Below are 23,369 nucleotides of genomic sequence, written 5' to 3' on the forward strand. Positions count from 1 at the left end.
TTTGATGCCCCTTAATGTTCTCTATAACTTTTTATTTGACACTTTGTCTAAATCTCTTTTTATTTTGCTGCTATTTAATAGTTAACACTACATGAGCTCGCCACAAATGTAGTGGGTTCGAAATCGTTATTTTTGTATATGAAACGATGTGTTAAAAACGATTTTGCGTCGAAACCAAAAGAGATAATTGAATGGAGTCAAAGAAAGAACTGTAGAACTTGCTGAGATGCATTATTTCCATGATAATAATGGTGATGTTCATTATTTACTATTTTAAGAAAATTAACGAAAATGCTAATAATAGCACTAACTTTAAACTAATTTACTTTTAAAAGTATACTAAATTCACTTAACTGAAAGGTATTAATACATTTTTCACTGTAAAATTTTCCTGGCTTTCGAATAAAAAGAAAAAAGTACAATAGGTGCCATAATTTTTCAATTAGAGCTGGTACTAGTGAAAATGAGATAAAAATATCCAAGTTGAATAACCCAAAATCTTGAAAATAAGAAAAGGTAAGTGTATCATGTCAAAGAACGAATTAAGCAGCTCATCAAGACTAACAATCTGAATTATTAAAATGATGAGGTTGACTATTAGGATTTTCAAGAAATGAACGAAAAATCGTTTAAAATTGTTTAATTTTCAATAAATTACTTTGAAAAGGCTACTTAAACTCATTAGCTGAAACATGTGAACATCTGCTGAAACATCACTCAATGCGGAATTTTCTCACCTTTCGAATGGAACTAAAACATTTAAAATACAAAGTATACTTTTAAAGTTAGAGGTATTTTAAGACAAAAAAGTTTTTTACACAAAAAGTTCAATAACTCTGCAACGGTTGAGATTTGATGGTATGTGTAGAACAATTTTTTTCTCCAAATATGGCGGTCTATCACCCCCCGAGAGATTCTTAATCATGAACCAAACACCCTGTATAGGATAATTTCTTCAAGTTAGATACAGTTGAAAACAAACATATTAAAATTCGAAAATTAATTTTCAAAAAGGCATTTAAAAATATTTTTCTCTCGTTTCGGTTCTTGCGGTAGGTCCCTCGAGTAAAACGCTATTTCACATTTGACTCATGACTCAATGTAACTTTGATCTTGAATTTTCGAAAAACATTATTTTATCTCTATCCGACGTTTCGGTTCCGTAGTCAACCTTCTCCAAGAATTTGATGAGCTATTAAACGAACCGAAACGTCGGATAAAGACAAAATTGTTTTTTTTAATTCAAAATTGCACAGCCAAACGAGAATCGATTATCGTCAAAACATGTTTTTTGAAACGGAATAAATTAGAATGACTTTCGAACAGGTCAAAAAGAACATATAAAAACGTCTGGGACGACCTCTCCATTTGGGGTAGAATTAGCACAGTGGATAAAAGGTTGTTGTCAAATGTCAAATGTTTCTGGCGCCACTAGAATAAACAGAGGGCGAAATGTGAACTAAACATGACATATAAACAGCAACAAAAATGGTTCATTTCTCGGGCCAGAGATGAAATGAACAACGTGGAAGAAAACCGCTGGGAATAATCAACGAAAGCGAAACAATAAAAGCAACTAATTAGAAACTGGCGAGATCGTGTTATGGCGATAGTGCTCTGTTCCAGGCATAAGGTGCAGTGTCATGCGGAAAATTGGTGACATGAATTTGCTTCGAATCTACATAGATGGAAAAAAGGAGAAAAAAAAGAACTCAAACTAATCATACCACAGATAAAAACGGAATCGAAAAAGATTCGAACATTGACAATCTGCAAGAAAATACTCAATTTTCTCAAGCTATGGTGCATATCATTCTGCCGCTCAGCCAATCAAGAGAAAACACCGAAAAAAAACCAATTAAGAAAATGTCAAAGAGAAGGGCCAAAGGAACAAACGGCAGCGGTATAATAATAATGTTCTTCACAAACTCAGAATATCGCCTCTTTCCATATCGTTCAAGCGCGCGCACGTTTCGCTTACCCATTTTCGAAAGAAATAGAACTGAAATGGGTTTGACTCTGTACAGCAGACTTTTGCCGAAACTCAAATCGATTGAAACATAAATCGTGACATTTTCCAATTAGCAAGGGGCGAAGACGTGAATGACGTGGTCGGGATTGGGTTTTATTAGCCTCAGCCGTCGAACAGTGCGCGACGAGAGAGAGAGAGAGAGAGAGAGAGACAGAGAGAAGAAGCCGGGATACTAAAAGTTTACCCAAGCTGTCGTTGTCGTTACGTTTTCCCGACAAAGGGAGAGGCAGATCCTTTTTTTTGCTGATGCTCGTAAGAGTCAGGATCATTTGGCGTGCTTAAGGAGAAAGTTTCAAAGGTGTTGTAAAATAAAGTAAAGTCGTTAGACTAATTAGCAGATAATTGGCTACCGCTTTGGATTACTCTGGTTAGAAGTGTCACTGTATGTGAGGTGTTCTATAGTGTATGTCTTGTCAACTAGGTCTGTAATATAGCAGTTTATTTTCCGGAATTGAAATTAAAGCTCATCATCAGAATGAAAATAAATTGCCTTTTGTTTGGAAACTTTTCAAATTTCGACAACTTTTTCCCTGGCTAATCCCAAATCGTTCATTGCAGCCAGCACAATAATAACCCAAATTGCTGACGGACCTTTTTGGATCGGGTCGTTATTTCCAACGGTTTTCTAACGCAATAGACGCTCGAGGGTTGTTTGTCTAAACCGAAGGTAAATCGGTGTTTTCGTTGCCTTCAAAAAAAGAAAGCTTAAAACTTTTGTGCGAACGTAAACAACACTGTCGCTGACTTAACAGAGGGCGTCAAAGGATCCGATCCGGGGAGCGCGCGAGAGACTATGCTTCCGGGAAATGAGGATTCCATTCAAGGGACAAGTTTCGGGGGCAAAAACTTTTTAATGAGAGTGCTTCCGGCGGCGCGTAAAATGCGCACGTGTAGCAGCAACAACCAACGACAGCAGGAGCGCTGGAAGATTGCCAGAAATCTTACCACGGAGCGGTTCGTCAAATTTGATGCTACTAACTCTTGGCCTTATCAGAGCTCCGTTTGTTTGAGTTATGCTATTTGGGTACACAACTTCAGAGGGAAAAACAAAACGCTGAATTGTGAGCTGAATAATATTTGATGCATTGTTCAGTAATATTCTGAATGAGCCAATATTGAAGCCATTTTTCGAGGTTGTTGGTTGGCATTTCATATAAAATATTTTTGCACTTTTTGCATCGCACTGTGAAGAAATGGTTGTTGAATTTTAATTTGAAGTCTAATAATATGCCTAGGTCTTTCATCGACAACAACGTAAAATCGGTCGTTAAAGAATAATATGATAATTAAAGGCCCGAGATGACTACCTTGCGGGACTCCAGACCAGCAATTAAAAATCAATCAAGTTGAGGTGCGCAAATTTCACATTAGTGAATATGTTATCTAGACAGGACTTCAGCCAATTAGGTAGCCCGATTTGGAAGCCAAGTTGTTTACAAACTAAATCTAATTGCACAGTTGTTTATAAATTTAATATCGTACAAGCTGGATTTAACTAAATCTGTCGCCAACCTGTTTGAGCGATTCAGTACAAAACAAATTCTTCAAGTGTCTAAAGACAAGTCAATCACGCGTGCATTGTCGTGATTTTCAATGTTTTGAAGGATTGTTGGGGTGACAAAAAGCCGCAAAATAAAACGAAACGAGTCGGAATAAAGAAAAATGTGCCGGCAAGTGTCAAAAACAAGATTGGACAGTCAACAAACAAATTGGCACGATAATGCAGTATTTCAGGCTCAGCTGATTACTTCATTTTGAAGAAAAGCACCGCAATTTATCATAAGCGAGCCACAAAATTCACAGGGCAACAACTCGAAAAAAACACCAATTTGCTACCGTACACCTCACCGTAAACACTTTGCCAATGGAAAATTCATCGTTTTGGATGACGAATCGTACCTTACATTTTCGGACTGTAAATTAAGTGGAAACGATGGCTATTACACATCGAAACACCATCAAACGATATTAAATATGCCGGCAAAGTGAAACACGAGCCAAAGCTGTTGATGTGGGTAACCATTTCTGAGAAGGGTGCCATCTGATCCGTACAAACAAAACTAAAGCGGTCAATGCAAATGTTTATATCAACAAATGCTTGCCCAAATTCGGCAAAATCGTCGGCAAATATTACGCTCGTGGATAAATCATGCTTTGATCGGAACTGTCAACAACGGATTGACTGAATAGACAAAAAATACCATTTGTGCCAAATAGGACAATCCTCCAAACGTGCCACAAGAACGCTTAATCGAATTTTTTTGAACATTTATCGAACGTATGATGATGTACGACAGGCCCGTGCGCAGAAAATTCTCAAGTGAGGGGTTTTGAATTTTTTCCTTCCTTATATAAGGAAGATATAGGTTACTCTGAAACGTTGAAGGATTTTTCCGAGTTCCGGAGGGCTGAGTCTTGTGTCGACTTGGTTCAACAAACTGGGACAATATCTGTTCTCGAGAAGGAATCTTGATCAGACACCACCGCCTGCTACATAGTAGTGTTGGAGTCTTACTGGGGTGGTTTGTAGTAAGCCTACAGACTAAACCTAACCTCTTGTCCATGGCAATTTCATTGATGTTGTTTCTTGCTTTCTGTCCAGCATTCGTGGTACAACTGACCTGCTCAGATCAGTTGCAAATATCGTCACCTGCCGAGACGTGAACCGATCCAAAGATTCCAAACTAACTTCGTAAGGTTTTTTATCCTTCTTGGCGACGCTCGTTCCTAATTATCTACTAGCTTGTACTGAGAGTTTCCCGGCGGCGGAATTTCTCCTGATACCGATGCCCGTTTTTGTGAACCATTTGGTTTTCAACCCTTCTTGCGCAAAAGTCACCTACGGTAAAATTCTTCAAGACAATGATATCCCGATTTTCTTCGAGTTTGTGTTGTTTGTTCATTATTTTTCCTCCTTGGCTGCTGGCGATAGCTCACTGACCGACCTTTGCTGTGTAACTCACAATTATTTTTAATATCGAAATTAGTTGAGACTTGAACCGATCCAGCGATGCCGACCAACTTGACTTACATCCTTGTACAGCCACCTTCGCTGGGTATCTTCAAATAATTGTTTCTAGAATGACCGAACTCAAATGACATTGTGTGTCAAAACACCTCGCAATATAAATTTTTTATTCTTGATCAGGAAGCTAATCAATTTTCAAAAGTAATTTAAAACTCTCATGGGAGGGGTTTGAACCCCCGGAACACTCCTCGTGCGCACGGGCCTGATGTACGACCAGGACTGGGAGGAAGTCTGCTTCTATACAGCGAAGACATTGGTCACGAAGCGCAAACCGAAGAAATATACCGTTAACTATTCGTGTTAGGTACATGTGCATTGTGCAATAGAAATTCAAATACCGTCATTCACGTTTCTGTGCTAAATACGTCAAGTGCCCCTATTCTCGGTACGATTGTATTGAGTAGACCTTCAGTGGTAGTAAGGGATTTCAATGCGGCGTGTTTGCACTGTCGTAGTAGATTTCCGTGGTTCCAAAGTTAGACCACTCATACGAGAAGTGAAACGCTTGCTAAAAGATAAAATGTGTCTCAAACAACCTGATGTTGCTTCTATTCGGTTTCACCATGTACGTAATGCTGTAGTGGTAGGCACAGCTTTAAAAAATTGATGCCCGTGCGTGAACTTGAAAAGAAACTAAATTTAATTCGTGCCCGCTGCGATGAATGAAATTTTTGGTTCGTTTCCCTCGTCATTCGTTCTCCCAACGCAGCGCATTCTGGTTCGGCGAATCTGAATGTTGGTTTTGGTAAATACAAGCCGAAATAGGTAACTGATTTTTAAATTTTGCAGCGCTGCTGGTAGAACTCAAAAAAAATCTCTTAGTCGAACAATTTATTTCCGTTAACAACATGCGTTAACATGTTAAGATTGACATTGGTAGAGTGAAGATCCTCGTGTATTATGAAGCTAACGCAATCGAGGTACGACTACATGATCTGTATCCGCATACACTCGATAGCAATAATCGCCAGTTCAAGTCTCAATATGAAGAAGTTCTTTCCATTAAAGATGATGGATGAACTTTTTCCCAGCCATTAACAACGGTGTTCAAGTGCTTAGAATGCGACTGAAGCACCCTATTCCTTCCTTCGCGATTCTGCGACCTGTGCTCGGATCACGCTGCGTACTTATGATAATCAATCTCACGCTTGTCAGTACTGCGCAAACAATATGCACACTACGGGAAACCCTGCGCTAGACTACCAAAGAAAAAACACCTTCAACTACTAAAACAAATATAGCGACCTCATCATTTTCAATTAATTCACAAATTATCTACGACTACAACAAGCATATCTGCAACAGCAAACAGCTGCGTCAACAACAAGACAGGAAACAAGAAAGGTGGTTTCGCGACCGTAATCCACAAACCAAATAAATCATCAACCTCCAATACAGCAGCAGTGATGGCAGTATGGACGAAAGTGACCACTATGGAAGTGGATTGAATAACCCTCAAGCTCTATCAGGCGACACTAAAATGCTCCTCAACCGCGGAAAAGAATCTCCGCACGCACTGGTAAATTGCGCACGAGGAATTCGATGGATACACACTAAAGTATCTTATTATTTATTTGTTGTAAATATTTAACCCTTTGCGACGCGAATTTTTTTTTCATTGTTAATACTGTTATTTTTAGCTTTATATAGGTTCTCGGGGTCGCTGATTCCCATTCTGACGTCGAAAATGTAAAATTCAAAAAGGCGGATTCAACATGGCGACTGTGTTTGGCTAAATTTCATGTTTTTTTATATTGGCCTAAAACACCTTACAAGGAGGTTTTCGGGGACGCTGATTCTGGTTCTGGCGTCGAAAATGTAAAATTCTAAATGGCGGATTCAATGTGGCGACTGTGTTTGGCTAAATTTCATGTTTTTTATATTGGCCTAAAACATGTTACAAGGGGGTTTTCGGGGACGCTGATTCTGATTCTGGCGTCGAAAATGTAAAATTCAAAATGACGGATCTAATATGGCGACTGTGTTTGGCTAAATTTCATGCTTTTTTATATTGGCGTAAAATTTCTTACAAGGGGGTTTTCGAGTTCGTTCATTCTGATTCTGACGTCGTAAATGTAAGATTCAAAATGGCGGATTCAATATGGCTAAATTTAATGTTTTTTATATTGGCCTAAAACGTCTTACAAGGGGGTTTTCGGGGTCACTGATTCTGATGTCGAACATGTAAAATTTAAAAAAATGGCGTATCAAATATGGCGACTGTGCTTGGCTAAATTTCATGTTTTTTTATATTGACACAAAACGGGAGGTTACAAGGAGGTTTTCGGGGTCGCTGATTCTGATTCTGATGTCGAAAATGTAAAATTCAAAATGGCGAATTCAATATGGTGCAATATGGTGGCTAAATTTCATGTTTTTTATATTGGCCTAAAACATCTTACAAGGGGGTTTTCGGGGACGCTGATTCTGATTCTGACGTAGAAAACTGTAAAATTCAAAATGGCGGATCCAATATGCGACTGTGCTTGGCTAAATTTCATGCTTTTTTATATTGACATAAAACGGGATGTTACAAGGAGGTTTTTGGAGTCGCTGATTCTGATTCTGATGTCGAAAATGTAAAATTCAACATGGCGGATCCAATATGGCGACTGTGCTTGGCTAAATTTCATGTTTTTTTATATAGACCTAAAACGTCTTACAAGGGGGTTTTCTGGGTGGCTGATTTTTATTCTGACATCAGAATCGTAATCAGCGACCCCAAAAATTCTCGTCAATAGAGTTATATGCTCATTGTAACAAAATTCGCAAATTTCGTAAAAAATGGCTGCCATTGCGTAGCCACCATCTCGAATTTTCAAATTTTGTTATCAGAATCGTAATCAGCGATCTCAAAAACTACATAATCTATTTTTATGCTAGTTGAGAAGTTAATCCTGTCTCTCAGAATCTTTTATTGACCAACATAATAATAAACTCCATTTTTGCATATTTTGATATTTTTTTCAAAAAAACTGACCTACGAAAAATCCTGCAAAAAGCTTATTATTTAGTTCAATGTTTGAGATAACTAACATTCGACTAACAAACTGGACACCAATTTTAAATTTAACGACCCAAACGATTCGTCCCCCCCCCCCCCTACTAGCTTGCATCGACAATCAGCGCAAAGTTTTCGAACAAAATTACTCCAGGACAACTTGTACTGCCCCTGTTTGTCATCAATCATACACTAGATGGGCCGCAAAGTTACTCGTCCCGAGTCAGCCCAGTGCGTCCCGAGGCACAAGCAGGCCTTCTCAAACTATATCGAATGCAATTTGTTGTACTACTGTTTCGACACTTTCGCTTTGCTCTGCAGGGAAAACATCCGACATAAAATTGCAATTTCCTTCTCCGGTTGGGACGGGGAGGGGGTACCCTTAAAGCGTGGCATGCAGCAGAATATTTATTAAGTCATCAGGAGAGATGATAACGAGAGGTGTGAACATTGTTCATGAAACCCTCGGGCACAGCAAGAACTCTTTGTTCGGTCAGCAGTTGGTACTTCTCAGGAACAACGTCGATGATGCCGATGGGATGGTGAAATGCACTGCAATTTTACGATGTTGTCCTTCTCTATGTTTCCTTAGCAGCAGTAGCTGTAGGAGCAGCAGCAACCAACCGGCAAGTGTTTTGTTTGAGTTATGTTGGGAACTGTTGGGTCTGTTGTAGATGTCAAGATATGATAATATCCGACGTTCAATTAATCTTGGCTATGTTGTCTTTGTGGGCAAAAGCTGCTACTGCTCGACTGCAATTCCAGCTGTCAACTGTACAACGGGAAAGATAAATGAGTCATCATGGGAAAGTTATTCATAGGATTCATCATCGATTCGTATTTGGAACCGTTGACCTATTTCAAGTTGTTTGATATGCGCTTTGAATAGTTTGCTTATTGTGTACATTTTTCAACTCATTTTTTTTCATGCGGTTGATGACTCACATATAATCAGACTAATGTATAGTTGAAACCCATTCAACAGTCCCTTACTTCATTGTACCGTCGTTATTTTCTCTCTGTATTCACTGAAGCGTACTCATGCGGTCCCATCTCAGCGAGGGTCGGTCGGAGCAGATTCTAAATCTAATCACATTTATCATTCATTCAATTACGCCTCGGCTCATTAAACTATAATTCCGTCACAAATCCCTGCCCGTGTCACCTGTCATTGCCGTCTTACTTTTTCCTGCTCATGCAAAAGGCGTCCTTCCGCTCGTGGGGGTGACTCACCTCACCCCCAGCATTACATTCATCCATCCCTTGTCGCTTTTCATCCATCCGCTGTCGCCTGGGGCAGATTTGCGTTCTAGCAATTCATTGGAGTTGTAAATTCAGACTTCCATTACGTTCCTCCTATCGCGCGGGGTGTATCTTCTCGGTAAAATAAAAAAAACTCGAGCTGTGCCGAAATACCACCGAAAGGGACAAGGCAAACATTACATAAATTTATCTGATTTACAACCACCTCGATTTTCGACCCGCTTCCAGGTCGTTCAGAGGGGAACCGTGACACCGTGGTATTGGGGACCAAAGGGAGGTGTTGTTACTTTCAACTACGGGCATCGTCTCACCTCTCCTATCACCGTTTAACAGCAAGCAGTTGAATAAGCGAAAAAACAAAGCAAAAAAAACATTCTTGGACAGGTTGCCATTCACCGCTCAATGGGGGCCACCATCTAATATTGAACTTTACGGTTCGCACTGAAAGCTGCTAGTTTATTGTCTCCGACCGTTAATGGCGGATACTGAACTTGTTCAATTAGGCTATCTATGACCGCTGATTTACTGGTTGGATTGTAAATTCAGACTTGTTTTTCCTTGTATATTTATCCGATTTTCGACTAGGCCGCTGGGTGTATTATATTGAGTTTCAAAGTTGATGTCTCACTTGTGGAAGTTTGTTGGACCTCCAGACCACTTCGAAACAAAATAATTCATGCGCAAGACCAATCGAAACGTAAAGTTCCAAACTCCTCCAAATTGGTGTTAAAGTTCTAAAATTGGGTGAACCCTAAAATTTATTCCTAGGGCGAAATTTTTTTGGGAAACCTCTCTTTGTACGTGAAGGGCACTAATCCTAACTTATTGACGGAATCATTTAACGCAGACGCATTGAAAAACTACTTCCCAGGAATTGAACAGATGGCACGTTACCGGAAAATACGCTAAGAAACCGCCAAGAACAGCTCATCCACGAAAATTAACTCCTACCCGTAGTCCCCAATACCATTACCTGAACTACCTGAACGGTAGTCAAATTAGTGGCTGAAGTTCAGCTAATAATTGTAACTTAGGAAGCTGCATCAAGTACCTCAAAAGCAAAAGCCAGTGCCATCAGAGAAGAAGTTACTTCCGAGTCCGAACAATTCACACTCGTGACCCATCATGGCAAAAATAAAGGAACGAAGTTGACGAAGAAATAAATAATTCTCTGGCGCGTTAAAACATTTCCAACAAGCGTTGATATTAATTTTATTGTTTTTTTTTTATTTTTACAACTTGTAAATATGGAAAAAGCCAACAATTCCGTACATTGAGCAGTGCCATATTAACGAATTATTAAAATATTACAACAATTTCAATTTTCTTAAGGAGCTATACCAGTGCGAAACATTAAAAAATCGAAATTTCGAGTATCTGAGTTTCATAGATGATACATTATAGAAGATGCTAAGAAATGGAATCAAAATAATGTATACTTTTTTGATGGTTTTTACCGTTAATGTCAATGCCTTATTTAAGACTTTTGCGGTGGTATCTAACGGGGAAAACAGATCTAAATGGTGAGTTTAACGAAAGCAATTATGTGAAAGAATCCCCCTCAGATACAGGATTCGAACCTGCAACCCTTGGGACTCTGATCCAATGCACAAACCCTTATGCTTTTCCTGGGCTATGTTAACGTCCCGAGAAGATGATTATCGCATTGGTGACTGTGATCGTACCACTGCCTCTAGACCGAGATAACACACAATCGCTGTCAGCCAATACCTTTATTCTATTTATTGAGTGGCAGCGGCGGTTCTGTGTCATCTCATTCTGCAGTGGTACGATCACTGTCGTCAATGTGATAATCATGTGTTCTTCCTGGGAGGTCATCATCGCCCAGGGATAGCATAAGGGTCTGTGCATTGGACTGGAGTCCCAAGGGTTGCAGGTTCGAATCCTGCCTCTGGGGGGATTTCCTTTTCTTATAATTGCTCACCATTTCGATCTGTTTTTCTCGTTGGATACCACCAAAAAAATTCCATTAGTTTTTAATTATCTAAAATATTTGCAGTTCACCGTAAAATAAAACTAAATTTTGAAAATATCTGGAAAGTTTCTTTCCCGGAAACTTTATTACTTAAATTTGTTTCATCTTTTAAAAAAATATATTTTTTTTTGGCTTACAATTTGTCCAGAAAAAAATAAAAACCTTAAGAAACAACGAAAATTTGCAAAGTAACTTTCAATTTTTAAATCTCCGAAATTTATTTCCGAATATTTTTTTAAGAATGTTTATTATCTACAACTTCATAGCCACAAAACAAACAATAGAAATCGAAACATGTTTTTCAAAAACTTGCCTTCCGATGTCAGCGTGTTTGTATATTTCGTACAGCTCGTGGCTCATGCGTCTACGCCATTCCCCATTTGCTACTGTGACGGCCGAATCCACCATTCAAATGGAAAAAAATTCCTCTTCGACCGCTCTGCGATCAACGTTTACGATGTCGATGTCGTCCTCAAAACTAAGAAGAATGTGAGATCTCGTGATTACGCTCTGTAACTAATCTAGCAGTGGGTAAAAACCATAACCGATCACATTAAGAAAGTATCCACAGCTACACTGAAAAAAATCTATTTCAAGCTCTGGTTGCAAAATTTCATTTGTTATGTGTTTCAACTTAATAGAGGGAAAAAAATCCTGTAGGTAGCATACGAACTATGGTTCCAGCGTCAGTTTTGCCGTAGGGCCATGTTCAACCATTATCTGCCACAGTTCGTTTCGTTTCACGAAATCGCACGCCGTTTTGAAATCCATAAACAGATAGGGAGTCTGCAGGTGAAATTCCCAGATATTTTACAGGATTTATTGCAGGGTATACATCGGGTTCGTTATTTATCGTGCTTATCGACAATGGTTTCAGTCTACAGGCGTAGTCTACTAAACAGAACACGGGAGAGCAGATTACAGATTTTATTGAGGACAGTTATGCCTCGATAGCTATTACACTCGAGTTCATCTTTTATGTTGGACAAATGGCATATATTGAGCAATAATTAACGGATATATTCGTCTGCTCTACTTGTTTAACTTTCCGGAAGTCACGCTAGTGCACTGAGTGCACGCTGCTCTGAAAATCTAGCAAAATCGTTTTTAGCGCACCAGCGGATGCTCGTTCAGTGGGCCATTTGCGCGACTTTCGGAGGGTTAACGAAAAATAAAAACTCTTCCAATTAGGTTCGACATCACGTTGGATTTTGTGAACGTTTTCTAAACTGCAGTAACACTCAAGAAATACTTTCATTTCTTGAAATCCCCTCTCACGTCACAGTTCAATAATTCTATGTAATCTAGAATTTTAAACGGCTTTTGCAGTCCTTAGTGGATTAAAACTACTTATTTGTTTTTAACGTCCAACGTTTCGATGCCTTGTTTGCATCTTCTTCAGGGGAGAAAAAACAAGTCGTTTTAATACACTAAGGACTGCAAAAAGCCGTTTAAAATTCTAGATAACAATAATCGTCGAAAGTGCATTAATTACATTCTATGCAATGCAAAATTTCCTCTGACATCTGGGAGTCATCTTTCGTGTTTCCGGTATTTAAGCAAGGGGAACAAGTACAATGTAGAAAACTATCGTGCTAAGGGAGCACCTTATGTAACTTCTCCAAAATACTGGAAATGATCATGTGTAAATTTATGAAAATGTGAAATGTTATAGAACAACGCAACAAGGCTAACTGGGTAGGTCCCGGGTAGGTCTGTAACTACGAACTTTATTCATTGCGTGCCATGGACCACCGCTTTCAAATTAATGCAGTCTATACGGACTGGTCCACTGCATTTGATAGAATCGACCATCATATTTTACTTGCAAAGTTGGATAAGCTATGCGTCTCGACCAGTTTGATGACTTGACTTTGTTCCTTCCTAACGCCAGTGATTGTTTCTGTAACAGTTCCGATGTATCGCAGGGAAGTAGGCAAGACACTCTTATATTCACGATATTTGTCAATGACATTGAACTTGCTGGCTTTATACTAACGAGGTTGAAATCTGCGTGTTGATTTGGAAACTGGACAACGGTGAAAGATTGTAAAATTTAATCGATAACAACGTGAGCGTTCCTATGTGCATTGTTGTCAACTTCCAGTTCCAGTAAATGCATCGGATCACAAAAAAATGATTTTCGGTCATATATGATACTTATATGGATATGGCTCAATCCAATAGTGGACTGACCAACTGACCTTATTGACCTGATCAATTCTCTGTATCAGCGGTTCTCAACCTTTTTCATATCAGGAACCTCTTCGAAATTTGCCATGGTTGTTGCGAACCGATTTTTATATTTATTTTTGTTTTATTTGAAACGACTCAATGCGTTAGCATAGCTGTGCCGTGAAGCTTTCGTGTTTTTACATTATGCAAAAATAAAAGAATAACAAAAAATTACTGCAGACAGATAGGTCTTGTGAATACAGCTAGCTGCTGCGTGTTGAGTACCTTCTACTTGGCGGTGATGGATTAGCTGTGTTGTCCACCGAAGTCAGCCCATTTAGCAATTTCCTCGCCTGATTACCAAAATGGCACGCAAGAATCTGACTAGGGTATGTGCACAGCGTTATTAGCCAATCCCAATCCGAACGCTGTTGGGAATGACACTGAATTTTTTTCCTCAAGTATCGTTTATGCGGATTCCATTTTTCCGTGAATAAATTTTTTAATGTGCTCTGGTCTAATTCTCTGCACTACGTCGTGTAAGTGCATTTCAATTTTATCGTCATCCATATATACAGGATCATGGTTTTAAGATTGTTATATTCGACGCCGTGTTGCATGTTCTTCTGCGTAATATTTTTTCCGCCTGGGCTAAAATTTTAAACGTCACCTATACACAGTTTTTCACGTGGTGTATCTGTATGTATGTCACTTCCTTGAGATTAAGATCCGTTTTCACTTTTAGAAATAGTGCAACGCCTACTGTAAGTCAAAAAGGATTTTGTTTAAACTCAATGAACATAATATTTCTCCGCCTTACGGGCACTTTATTATCTGGCTGGTTAATTTCACTGCACAACTGGAGGCGATGATATGATAAAGTAGATATAGTGCCAGTGGACGCTTAGGGGTGGAGTTCGTATTACTCTTTGAACTACAGTAATGATCAGGATATTTGGAATAATTCCCTATTTTTTCAGGTTTAGTGATTCGTTATAAATACGTTTGAGGGGGTGGGCGTAGCGTAGTTGGTAAATCGATTGCCTTGTACGCAGCGCAGTTCAAGTCCCGACCCCGCACATAGGATTAGAATTTTTTCATAAGAGATTTTCTATCCCGAAGAGACGAATGACCTTAAGGTTAAAACCTCTATAATCGAAATGAAAAATACGTTTGAAATTCAACGAGAAGTTCAACCTTTGCTAAAAAGCAACAACTTCATGAATTTTTTAAAACCTTTGGCAGCGAAATTTGTTGGGAATCTCAAAAATGTTAATCCCAAAGACATCTGTCACGAAAAGCACACAAAGTAGACGGGAAGAGATATATACGGTTAACCGACGCACTGCACTGTACAAATCCAAACAAAACACCGTTGACTTCTACATTGGATAAGTTGACCGAAACCGTTAATTTCGTGCCTACAGTGCGGATTGTATCGATCGAAATGACCTTGAGTGATTGTGATATGTTTTCTATGCGACGTATCTGTAGGCCGTTGTGGATGTTAGGAACGTTCAAACCAGACCCTCTATTTGTGAAGTGGAGCGTTTGTTGAAGAATAAAATGCGTGTCGACGAACATAAAATTCATACAATAATGTTCTACCTTATTAAAATCATTGTACTGATAGGATATAAGAAGGAAGATGGACCCTTTGTTTCTCGTAACACCAATTTGTGAGTGTGACAACGTTAGAGTCAAGAACCCCGTGTATGTTGAAGACGGTGTAGTCGAGGTACGACTACACGATCTGTCTTCAACCACCCGATACACCTGGCACCATTCTAAAATTTAAGTTGCAATATATAGGATAGATTAGGAAGTTAAGAATGATAAATGGAGAAAATATTTGCCAGACATTCTGAACGGAGCTCGAGTAATAATAATAGTGGTGAACAGAGCTTAAAAAAGTTGACATCGCTGCATGAACTTGAAAGAAAACGAAATTCAATTCAAGCCCGCTGCGATGAATGAAATTTTTGGTTCGTTTCCATCGTCATTCGTTCTCCCGACGCAGCGCTTTCAGGTACGGACATGTTCGGTTTCAGAAGCAAAGTGAATTTTATTTCTATGCTGGCTCTGAGAGGGATTATCGATCAAAAGTGCACCAGATATAGATTACGCAATTCACTTATGCTCGAAAATGTAGAAGATGCTAACTTCTGCCTTCAAACTATCGGCATAATAACAAATGAATGCTTTGGTTGGTGAATGAATGTATATTTCCTCTGCACTCAAGCATTCGATTCTGCATGAAATTTCAGTCAGTTGGAAAGTGAATGAATGGGAGAGGCGTTGAATCTGACTGACGGTTTCGGTAAATGCAAGCAGAAATAGGTAACTGATTTTGAAATTTCGTAACACTGGTGGTGAAACATCCTCTTCCTTCCTTCGTGACATTGCAACCTAGCTTAGAGTAGTTCAGACCACTTTGTTTACTTATGACAATCAATATCCCACGTGTCAGTACTGTAAACAATCTACTCATTATGAAAAACTTTATCTGGCGGCATTTAAGATAGCAACAAATCCAGAGACTTGAGCATCTTCAGTTAAATTGCATACTGTTGTCCAAACGTAACACCTGCTAGTTTTCAACCTTTATCGTTTCTTGTACCCCTTCCCGAATATTGATCTCGATCATGTACCCCTTTCTGAAAATTGCTTACCACTAGGCTAAAGACGGAAAGGCCAATTATCAGAAAAGACAAAATGATTTCCAACTGAATAAACACCATATTTTAACGTAGAACTACGTTTATGTTTTCTCTGTGAGGGTACACTTTGCAAATTCGGTATGTAATAAACTGCCCATGATCGCATATCAGTCCCATAAAGATAGGAAATCCCATGGAAAATGGGACAACTATGCGATCATGGGTAGTAAAAAAGTGTTAAGCTTCGAAAGCTTTCAGCCATTTCATGATAAATTTTCGATATTTTTGCACATATCGCTGAACAATATTTCTATGTACAAATTCCAATACAGACTTCTTGGCAGTATTTGAACACCGCAGCCATTATGTGTGTGTTTTTTGAAAACGGCACTCTGTGCCGGTCAGCCAGTTTTTAAAGCATGATCTCCAACACTAGTGCCGACTATTCCCAAGTGTGGAAAGCATCTCAGCTTGCATCTTGAAACTTGCACACGTATCCTAGCGACAGGTTTTACTCCGGCTTGCCGCATGTGGCAAAAAATTAATTTATCGATTTGCATAGAACAAGTAAAATTAAATCATCGATGTTTGGTTTATACTAAAGAGATGCTGTGTTCTATTTGGAATTCAAATTCAGTTGAATTGGAACTCTAAACGGAACAAGTGTTGAGTACTAGTTAGCACGTTCAAATACGGGGGATACGTAAATCTTAAACACGGTTGCGCCCTGTTATTTCAAAACAATAACAAAAAATGCAAAAAGGTTTCAAGTATTTCCAAAATACGTTTTACGTCCAACTGCTGTTCGAGTATGTATTTAATTTTTTTAGTGGCACCCAGCGATCTATTAATAAAAATGAATTTCCTTACATTCTTAGTACTACATGATGCAATACAATTTGATATTAATGACCTAATTTAAAAGATGACTTTTTGGTAACGGATTTCTTACAAAAAATATTTGTGAAAATCATGCAACATTTTTTATGAAAATCACGTGACTAAAATGTCATCTTTCTGTTTGGTAACGTACAGATCGTCCCAGCTCCCCAGTCAAAATCATAATTTGCAAAAGAAAAACCGAACATTTAATTAAATGCGATAATTTTCCTGCAGAACAACACATCTAGGAGAGTATTGTAATCATATGAATCCACATTCTGACAGTGATAAAAAAAAATAGAAACCAATATTGAAAGCAAGTTCCGATCGTCCATTATAAATGCTATTTATACACACACATTCAAATAAAAACCTCTTTCCAGTGCAGCAGTAACAATCATAACCAATACTAAACAAACCTAAAAGCTAGATTCACATTCCATATTCCACCAAAAAAAAATAAAAATAAACAAATCCCGACTGAGCTTCGGGGGCACGCAAGCCCAAATATTGGAGAGAAAAAAGAAAAAAAAAACAAAGGAAACGCGAAACCACAGTCTGATATGTTCAGAAAGCAAAAATAAAATGACAACAAAAACAAGAGAAAAAAAACAATGAAAGAGAACCGGACACGCATGTGTGTTAGTACAGCGCGCGCAATGTTTGGAAGGAGGAAAAAGAAAAAAAATGGGAAAATTCGAGCATTTAACTGAAAACAACCAAAAAACGAGAGATAAAGAACTAGTCTACTGTTCAAGACATCAGGATAGAATCGGGCATGTCGAGCAAAGAGAGTGAAAAATATATGTACTTTCTTTCGAGAGTGATTCGGCAAGTGTATGGGGTGTTTCTGTATGCGTATGTTTGTGTGTGCGTATGAAGATGTCGGTTCAAACGTTTCACTAGTAGAGAGTTCAGTTGAACAATACAAAATCATAGAAGAGTAGAAAGTATCAACTAACCGAAAAGATAGAGTTTCAAAGAGTAAAGAAAAACTAGTAAGTAGAAAGCAACGAAGAAAATAAGAAGAATGAAAAGGTAGAAAAAAAACAAATAGAATCGTTAAAAATTTATATATAAACAAAAAAGATTATATTTTTTGATTGCAAATTGTTTTTAAGCGTAATTTCATTTCTTATATGTGAGAATTTGAGATACTTGAAAAACAAATCCTGATCTGACCTAACACGAAACTGACTGAACCTAATATCGTTCTGAAAATTTATTTCTGAGTGATGTAACCAATGAAGGGGAAAAAACGTTGAAAACTGTCCTTCTTTTCTTTTAAAATTCATCTAAGGTAGCGAAGTGTCAGACCTTTATAATTAATTTATTGCGATGCAAATGAACCTGCTGCCACGTAGGAAGTGTCGGTATAATTATGCCAGGGATTTATATCCCAGTGACAGTCAGACAGAGAGAGAGAAAGAGAGTGCAGTTCCCCTAGTGGTCCGGGAAGCACCCTGGGGGAAAATATTAATTAATTTTGCTCGGTAACTGGGGCTTTAATCAACATTTCACCACGCAACCACGCTTACGTTTGAGGCAGCGACGTTGTGGAACTACGGTTTGATATTGCTTTTGAAAAGAAGAATAGTTTATCAACGTTTTTTTGATGTTCTTGTTGTAATCCTTTCTGATAACAAGTTCGTTCTTTGAAGCGAAAAAAAAAGTTAAAGTAAACTTTACAAGAAACCTCACGATGATCAAATTAAATATACTTGCGTTGCCAACGTTTCGGACAGCTTAGCTATGATCATCTTGAGGATGCCTTTATAAAGCTTACATTAACTTTCATTTTCCGAACTTTTTTAACTCTCCTAAAAATCTACCAACTTTCCTAACTTCTAAAACCCTAACCAGTTTCTGTCAATATCGGGTAAAACTAAATGCTAAACGAAGGTAGGGAACTGGTTACACATACCTTACTGCCGCGCTCGTTGAAAATGATCTCCACGTCCAGGATGGTACCGTGTTGCTGAAAAAAAAAGTTGAAAATTAATCTCAATTTGTGTTCAGTTCAGTGATATGGTTTACTGTTGTGGCTGGTGGAAATGAATGAGCTACAAACGGACGGATGGACGGACGGACAGTGTCGGTACTGGATCCCCATGCTAATCAACGCCGGGTTCGGGTTAACGACACCCGGTACTTGAAAGTGAACGGTCGGTGGTGGCAATGGTCATCTGACCGATTAGGGCAATGGTTCGAATTTAATTTAAACTTGTTCCCCGATGCGATGGATGGATTGATTCCCAGTAGATATCTATTTAATCGAATTTCGATACAGAGTCGTGGGGCTCGTCGCGTTCGGTGCTGCTGATGTGTTCGTTTATTTAGGTGGAAGTTGTTTAACTCTTAAACACCTGGAGTTGAGAATTGTGGAGCACAAAAAAATGACAAATGAAATTATTGTAAATCATTAAGTCTGGAGGAATTTGTAAAAGCAGCCTGCGAGGTAAAAAAATGCTCTGAAACCCAATTTTAGTGCACTCAACAGTCTTTAGTATTTTTTCCGTTTAATGAACTTTAAAAGCAACGAAAAAAAAATGTGAAAGCTTCTTTTACATTTTTTTCGATTATAGAAGTTTGGAACGGAACCCAAATGAAATGCATACAAGGCGATCGACTTACCAACTATGCTGCACCCATCCACTCAATTGGAATTACACTTAAATATATCTCAGCAGCTAGCTAGCCCCAAAATGCAACTCTAAACAAAAATTTGGCACGATGAGGGATTAAAGAATCGATTTTTTTTATATAAAATCTTCTAAAAAAATAGGTTTATTTTCATCATTTTATGTTATATTTAAGCCACAGTAAATTGTTATCGAGGAGATTGAGAAAGTATGTGTAAGAAACTTACTGCGATTACACTAAAAATAAATCAGTTTCGGAATGAAATCAACAAATGCGCGTTATCCCAAAACATGGAGGATCTACAGATTCACTACCTTCAGAAGACATGCACAGTATCGCAGTGCTTAAAACTTTGCCGAAGAGACCATCTTTCTGTAATCTCTTACGGAAAAGTTAGACGAAGCGCATTTATAGCGGCCGAGTTCCGAACCACTTTGATGCCAAAACATAAAAGCCAAGACACTGAGCATCAAATATGCAGAAGACACTAAACTTTATTCCACATTATCAGGACCACTGTGTAATGACCCACAGAGTTGCTGTCTTCAGGAAAGTTGTTTTGAAAAATTATTTACACATTTTATTCAATGATCCTGACTACCTAAATTCGCTTTTTTGAAATTAGTTAAAAAGCATCAAAAAGCATAGTGATCTGTTCGCTTCGGAACACTGTCAATGCACGATACTAGCGAACACATTTTTGTGTTTGCTACCTAAGACAGTACTCAGGATTAGCCAGTCGGTTTCGGCGTTCACACAAGTTGTGTTATTGTTCGAATTTAGTGTCTATCATCACTATTCTTATCGTAACCGAACAATTCGGACACTACCAATAATGACCGAATGTATTTTAGATTTATAGGTTACCTAAAAACGACGGCGCACACCTCTAATTCCAATGTTAGCACGTTTGTATACTTGGTACAGCTCGGGGTCCATGCTTCTGTGCCATTCACCTTTTCAGGTAGGCCGATGATTATTGAGAACGCAGAATTCTTCACTCAAAGAGTCCGCGCAGTCGATTGTCTGCACAGAGCAAGAGGGAGTAACAGCGATTTGTATAGAGGAAGTATTGTGCGCATCTGCAAGCTACAGGACTTTAGCTGAATCCTATTCGCACCCACAACACATCATTTTATATCGTAACTAACATCATCATCACAAATAACTAGGGTTCCTAGATTTATGAATTCGTCGACAACCTCCGATCGTACCCCATCGATTTCCATCTCGGAACCAACCCCGTTCGAACTGCCTCACTTTGTCTTGTCCGATTTTATAGCCAGTCCGATTCTCACAGTCTCCCTTTCTAAAAGCAAAAGTGCCTCTTCCACAGCTCTGCGATCAACACGATGTCGATGTCGTCCGCGAAGCCTAGAAGCATGCGAAATCTCGTGATGATGGTTCCGTTCTTTTGTACATCAGATATTCGTATCGCGCCTTTGAGCGCTATGTTGAACAATAGATTAGAGTACATCGCCCTGCTTCTATTCATCTAACGCCACAAATCAATCTTTCCGAGTATTCGGTCGGATGTCTCTCCGACTATTTTGACGTTTGTTTTTTACCCATCTAGCGTCATACGAATCAGTTTCAACGAAAACCATAATCAAGCATTATCTGCTACAGTTTCACTGAATCGTACGCCGTGTTGAAAGGCACAAACAGAGAGTGAGTCCACATATTGTCTTCCCGGAATTTGATTTAGTGTCCAACTGGCGCCAATCTGGTTCAACTGTTATTTGTTATTTGGTTTCAAACTTTAAAACTATGCGCCTTTTTCGGAAGTAATCAACATTTCAAATCAACTCAATTTAAAAAAACGAAAATTATTGCGGTCGTCTATCCTGGGAACAATGCTTGCTGTTGCGCGTGATCTATTTCGGTATTTCCATTATTCACTTTACCATCTGCTACTTGTGGCTTATTCAGTCTTACCTCTCCCTCGCTCTCGTGTACCTTCATGTCGTTGTCGCTGGAGCAGTTTTAGTTTTCGCTGTTGGTTGTTTTTTAATATTTCTTGTGTTTCAGGTGAATTTGGTATATCAGTATTCTTTTTTGGTTGTTTCTTCGCCAGGTGAACTGGATGTTGGTTTAGTGTTATCGAGGATTATTGTTTGACCGATTGTCTGTGGTTTGGCAGTCGCAAACGTTTGGCTAGTATGGGTTGTAGTACATCCATTTTCTGTTGTAGTTTTGGCGCATGGTTTACCATAGTGTGCCGTCTGGTTGCAGAACTGACAACGGGTATCTGCCCGGGGTGTGTGCAGTGGAAGCATCCTTGTCCACATATACGTGTAGGTGACACATTGAGCAGATAGGGGAGAGGTTAGTTCAGCTGCATTCTAACCACACAAATTCGTTGAGAGTGACAGGGAAAAAGTTTCTCTAGGTTTTATTCGTAACGGATCCAACTTCTCCGTATTTCGACATAAATTTTTAATGTACTCGGAGCAGGTGCGCGGTGTCAAATCATGTAGACGAATTTCAGTCATATCCTTGTTCATGCGTGCTCTTGGTTTTAATGTAGTCGTATTCATCGTCTTGTTGCATGTTGTTCATCACTATAAAGTGTTTTACCTTGAATGGCATGTTGAACGGTATCAATAACACATTTCTTGTATGATGTAATTGGATGTGGGACACTACCGTAAGGTCAAGCTCCATTGTCATCCTTAATAAATGTATCACCTCACGCACTACGAGTCTTATTGAGTAAAGTCGATCACGACGGTACCTTCCGTTAGGGTGTGCGAGATCAGGAGGTAGACTAGAATTTGGTGCCAGTAGCAGTCCAGTCAAGTCAGAGCTTCAAATATCTTATGTACTGTCATGCTGTAGAAATACCGTCACGTTTGCAAGGGTACTTTACTTTTAAATTTTAATTTTATAGGCCATAAATTCATTGACGACCTTGAAACGACATTGATTACATTGATGTTGAATCTTCATATGTTTTTCATAATCCTAGTCACATCAACAATGCTTACCCGAGACAGATTTTTTTTATTTCGCGAATTATAATTTTTGTTTTTGCAACTATTCCTGATTTTTTCCATTTTACGTCATTTTTTTATACATTAGAGACCATAAAAATGGAACAAAAAATTGCGTATTGTATCGTACTAGCGGTATGTTTACTGAATAATTTAAAAAATATTGAAATGCGACCAATACCGTTACGATGGCTTGCTCGGCAGCTAAATGCAATTAGGAAAAATGCACTAAAGATAAATTACGGTGCATAACTTCTCGGAAATGGCCGGATACGGGTACATTTCAGATCCCAGAAATATACAAAAGCGACTGCGATTTTCATTAAATTCTTTCTGTGGTGTCATATATATTGAAATCGAAGAAATAATTTTTTACACTTTTAATTTTTAATTTCGTTTCATTTTTAATTTATTTTTTAATAGAGAACCCCTTTAAATACGTAACGCCTAATGGTGTTGTGATACAGACAAATATTCAACTAGATCGATTTAGATTAAAGCACCGTACGGAATGTTGATAAAATTAGTTGTCACGTAAGCCACATCCATACTCCATTTGTGTCTAATAAGGCAGCTGTAAATCGTTGCATAAAGTTTTGAGACAATCGACACTAAAAAATTAACTACGTTTGTCATTTTTCAGCCGATTTCAAATTTTTTGTTGGTCTAGAAATAAAACAGAAATACCTTTCT

General features: G+C 38.5%; 1 protein-coding gene across 14 annotated transcripts in view; it reads right to left on the reverse strand.

The window, feature by feature from the left end:
- LOC131693510 (RNA binding protein fox-1 homolog 2) overlaps window positions 1–23,369 on the reverse strand; it is an 803,264-nt gene that overhangs the window by 190,666 nt on the left and 589,229 nt on the right. For all 14 annotated transcript variants that reach the window (XM_058981382.1, XM_058981380.1, XM_058981390.1 and 11 more), the window contains one exon: window positions 18,962–19,015. In XM_058981382.1, the coding sequence (XP_058837365.1) occupies window positions 18,962–19,015 (54 nt within the window). The remainder of the gene's footprint in view (window positions 1–18,961; window positions 19,016–23,369) is intronic.

The sequence above is a fragment of the Topomyia yanbarensis genome, chromosome 3 (genome assembly GCF_030247195.1).
Source record: "Topomyia yanbarensis strain Yona2022 chromosome 3, ASM3024719v1, whole genome shotgun sequence".
In the NCBI taxonomy this organism is placed as follows: Eukaryota; Metazoa; Arthropoda; class Insecta; order Diptera; family Culicidae; genus Topomyia; species Topomyia yanbarensis.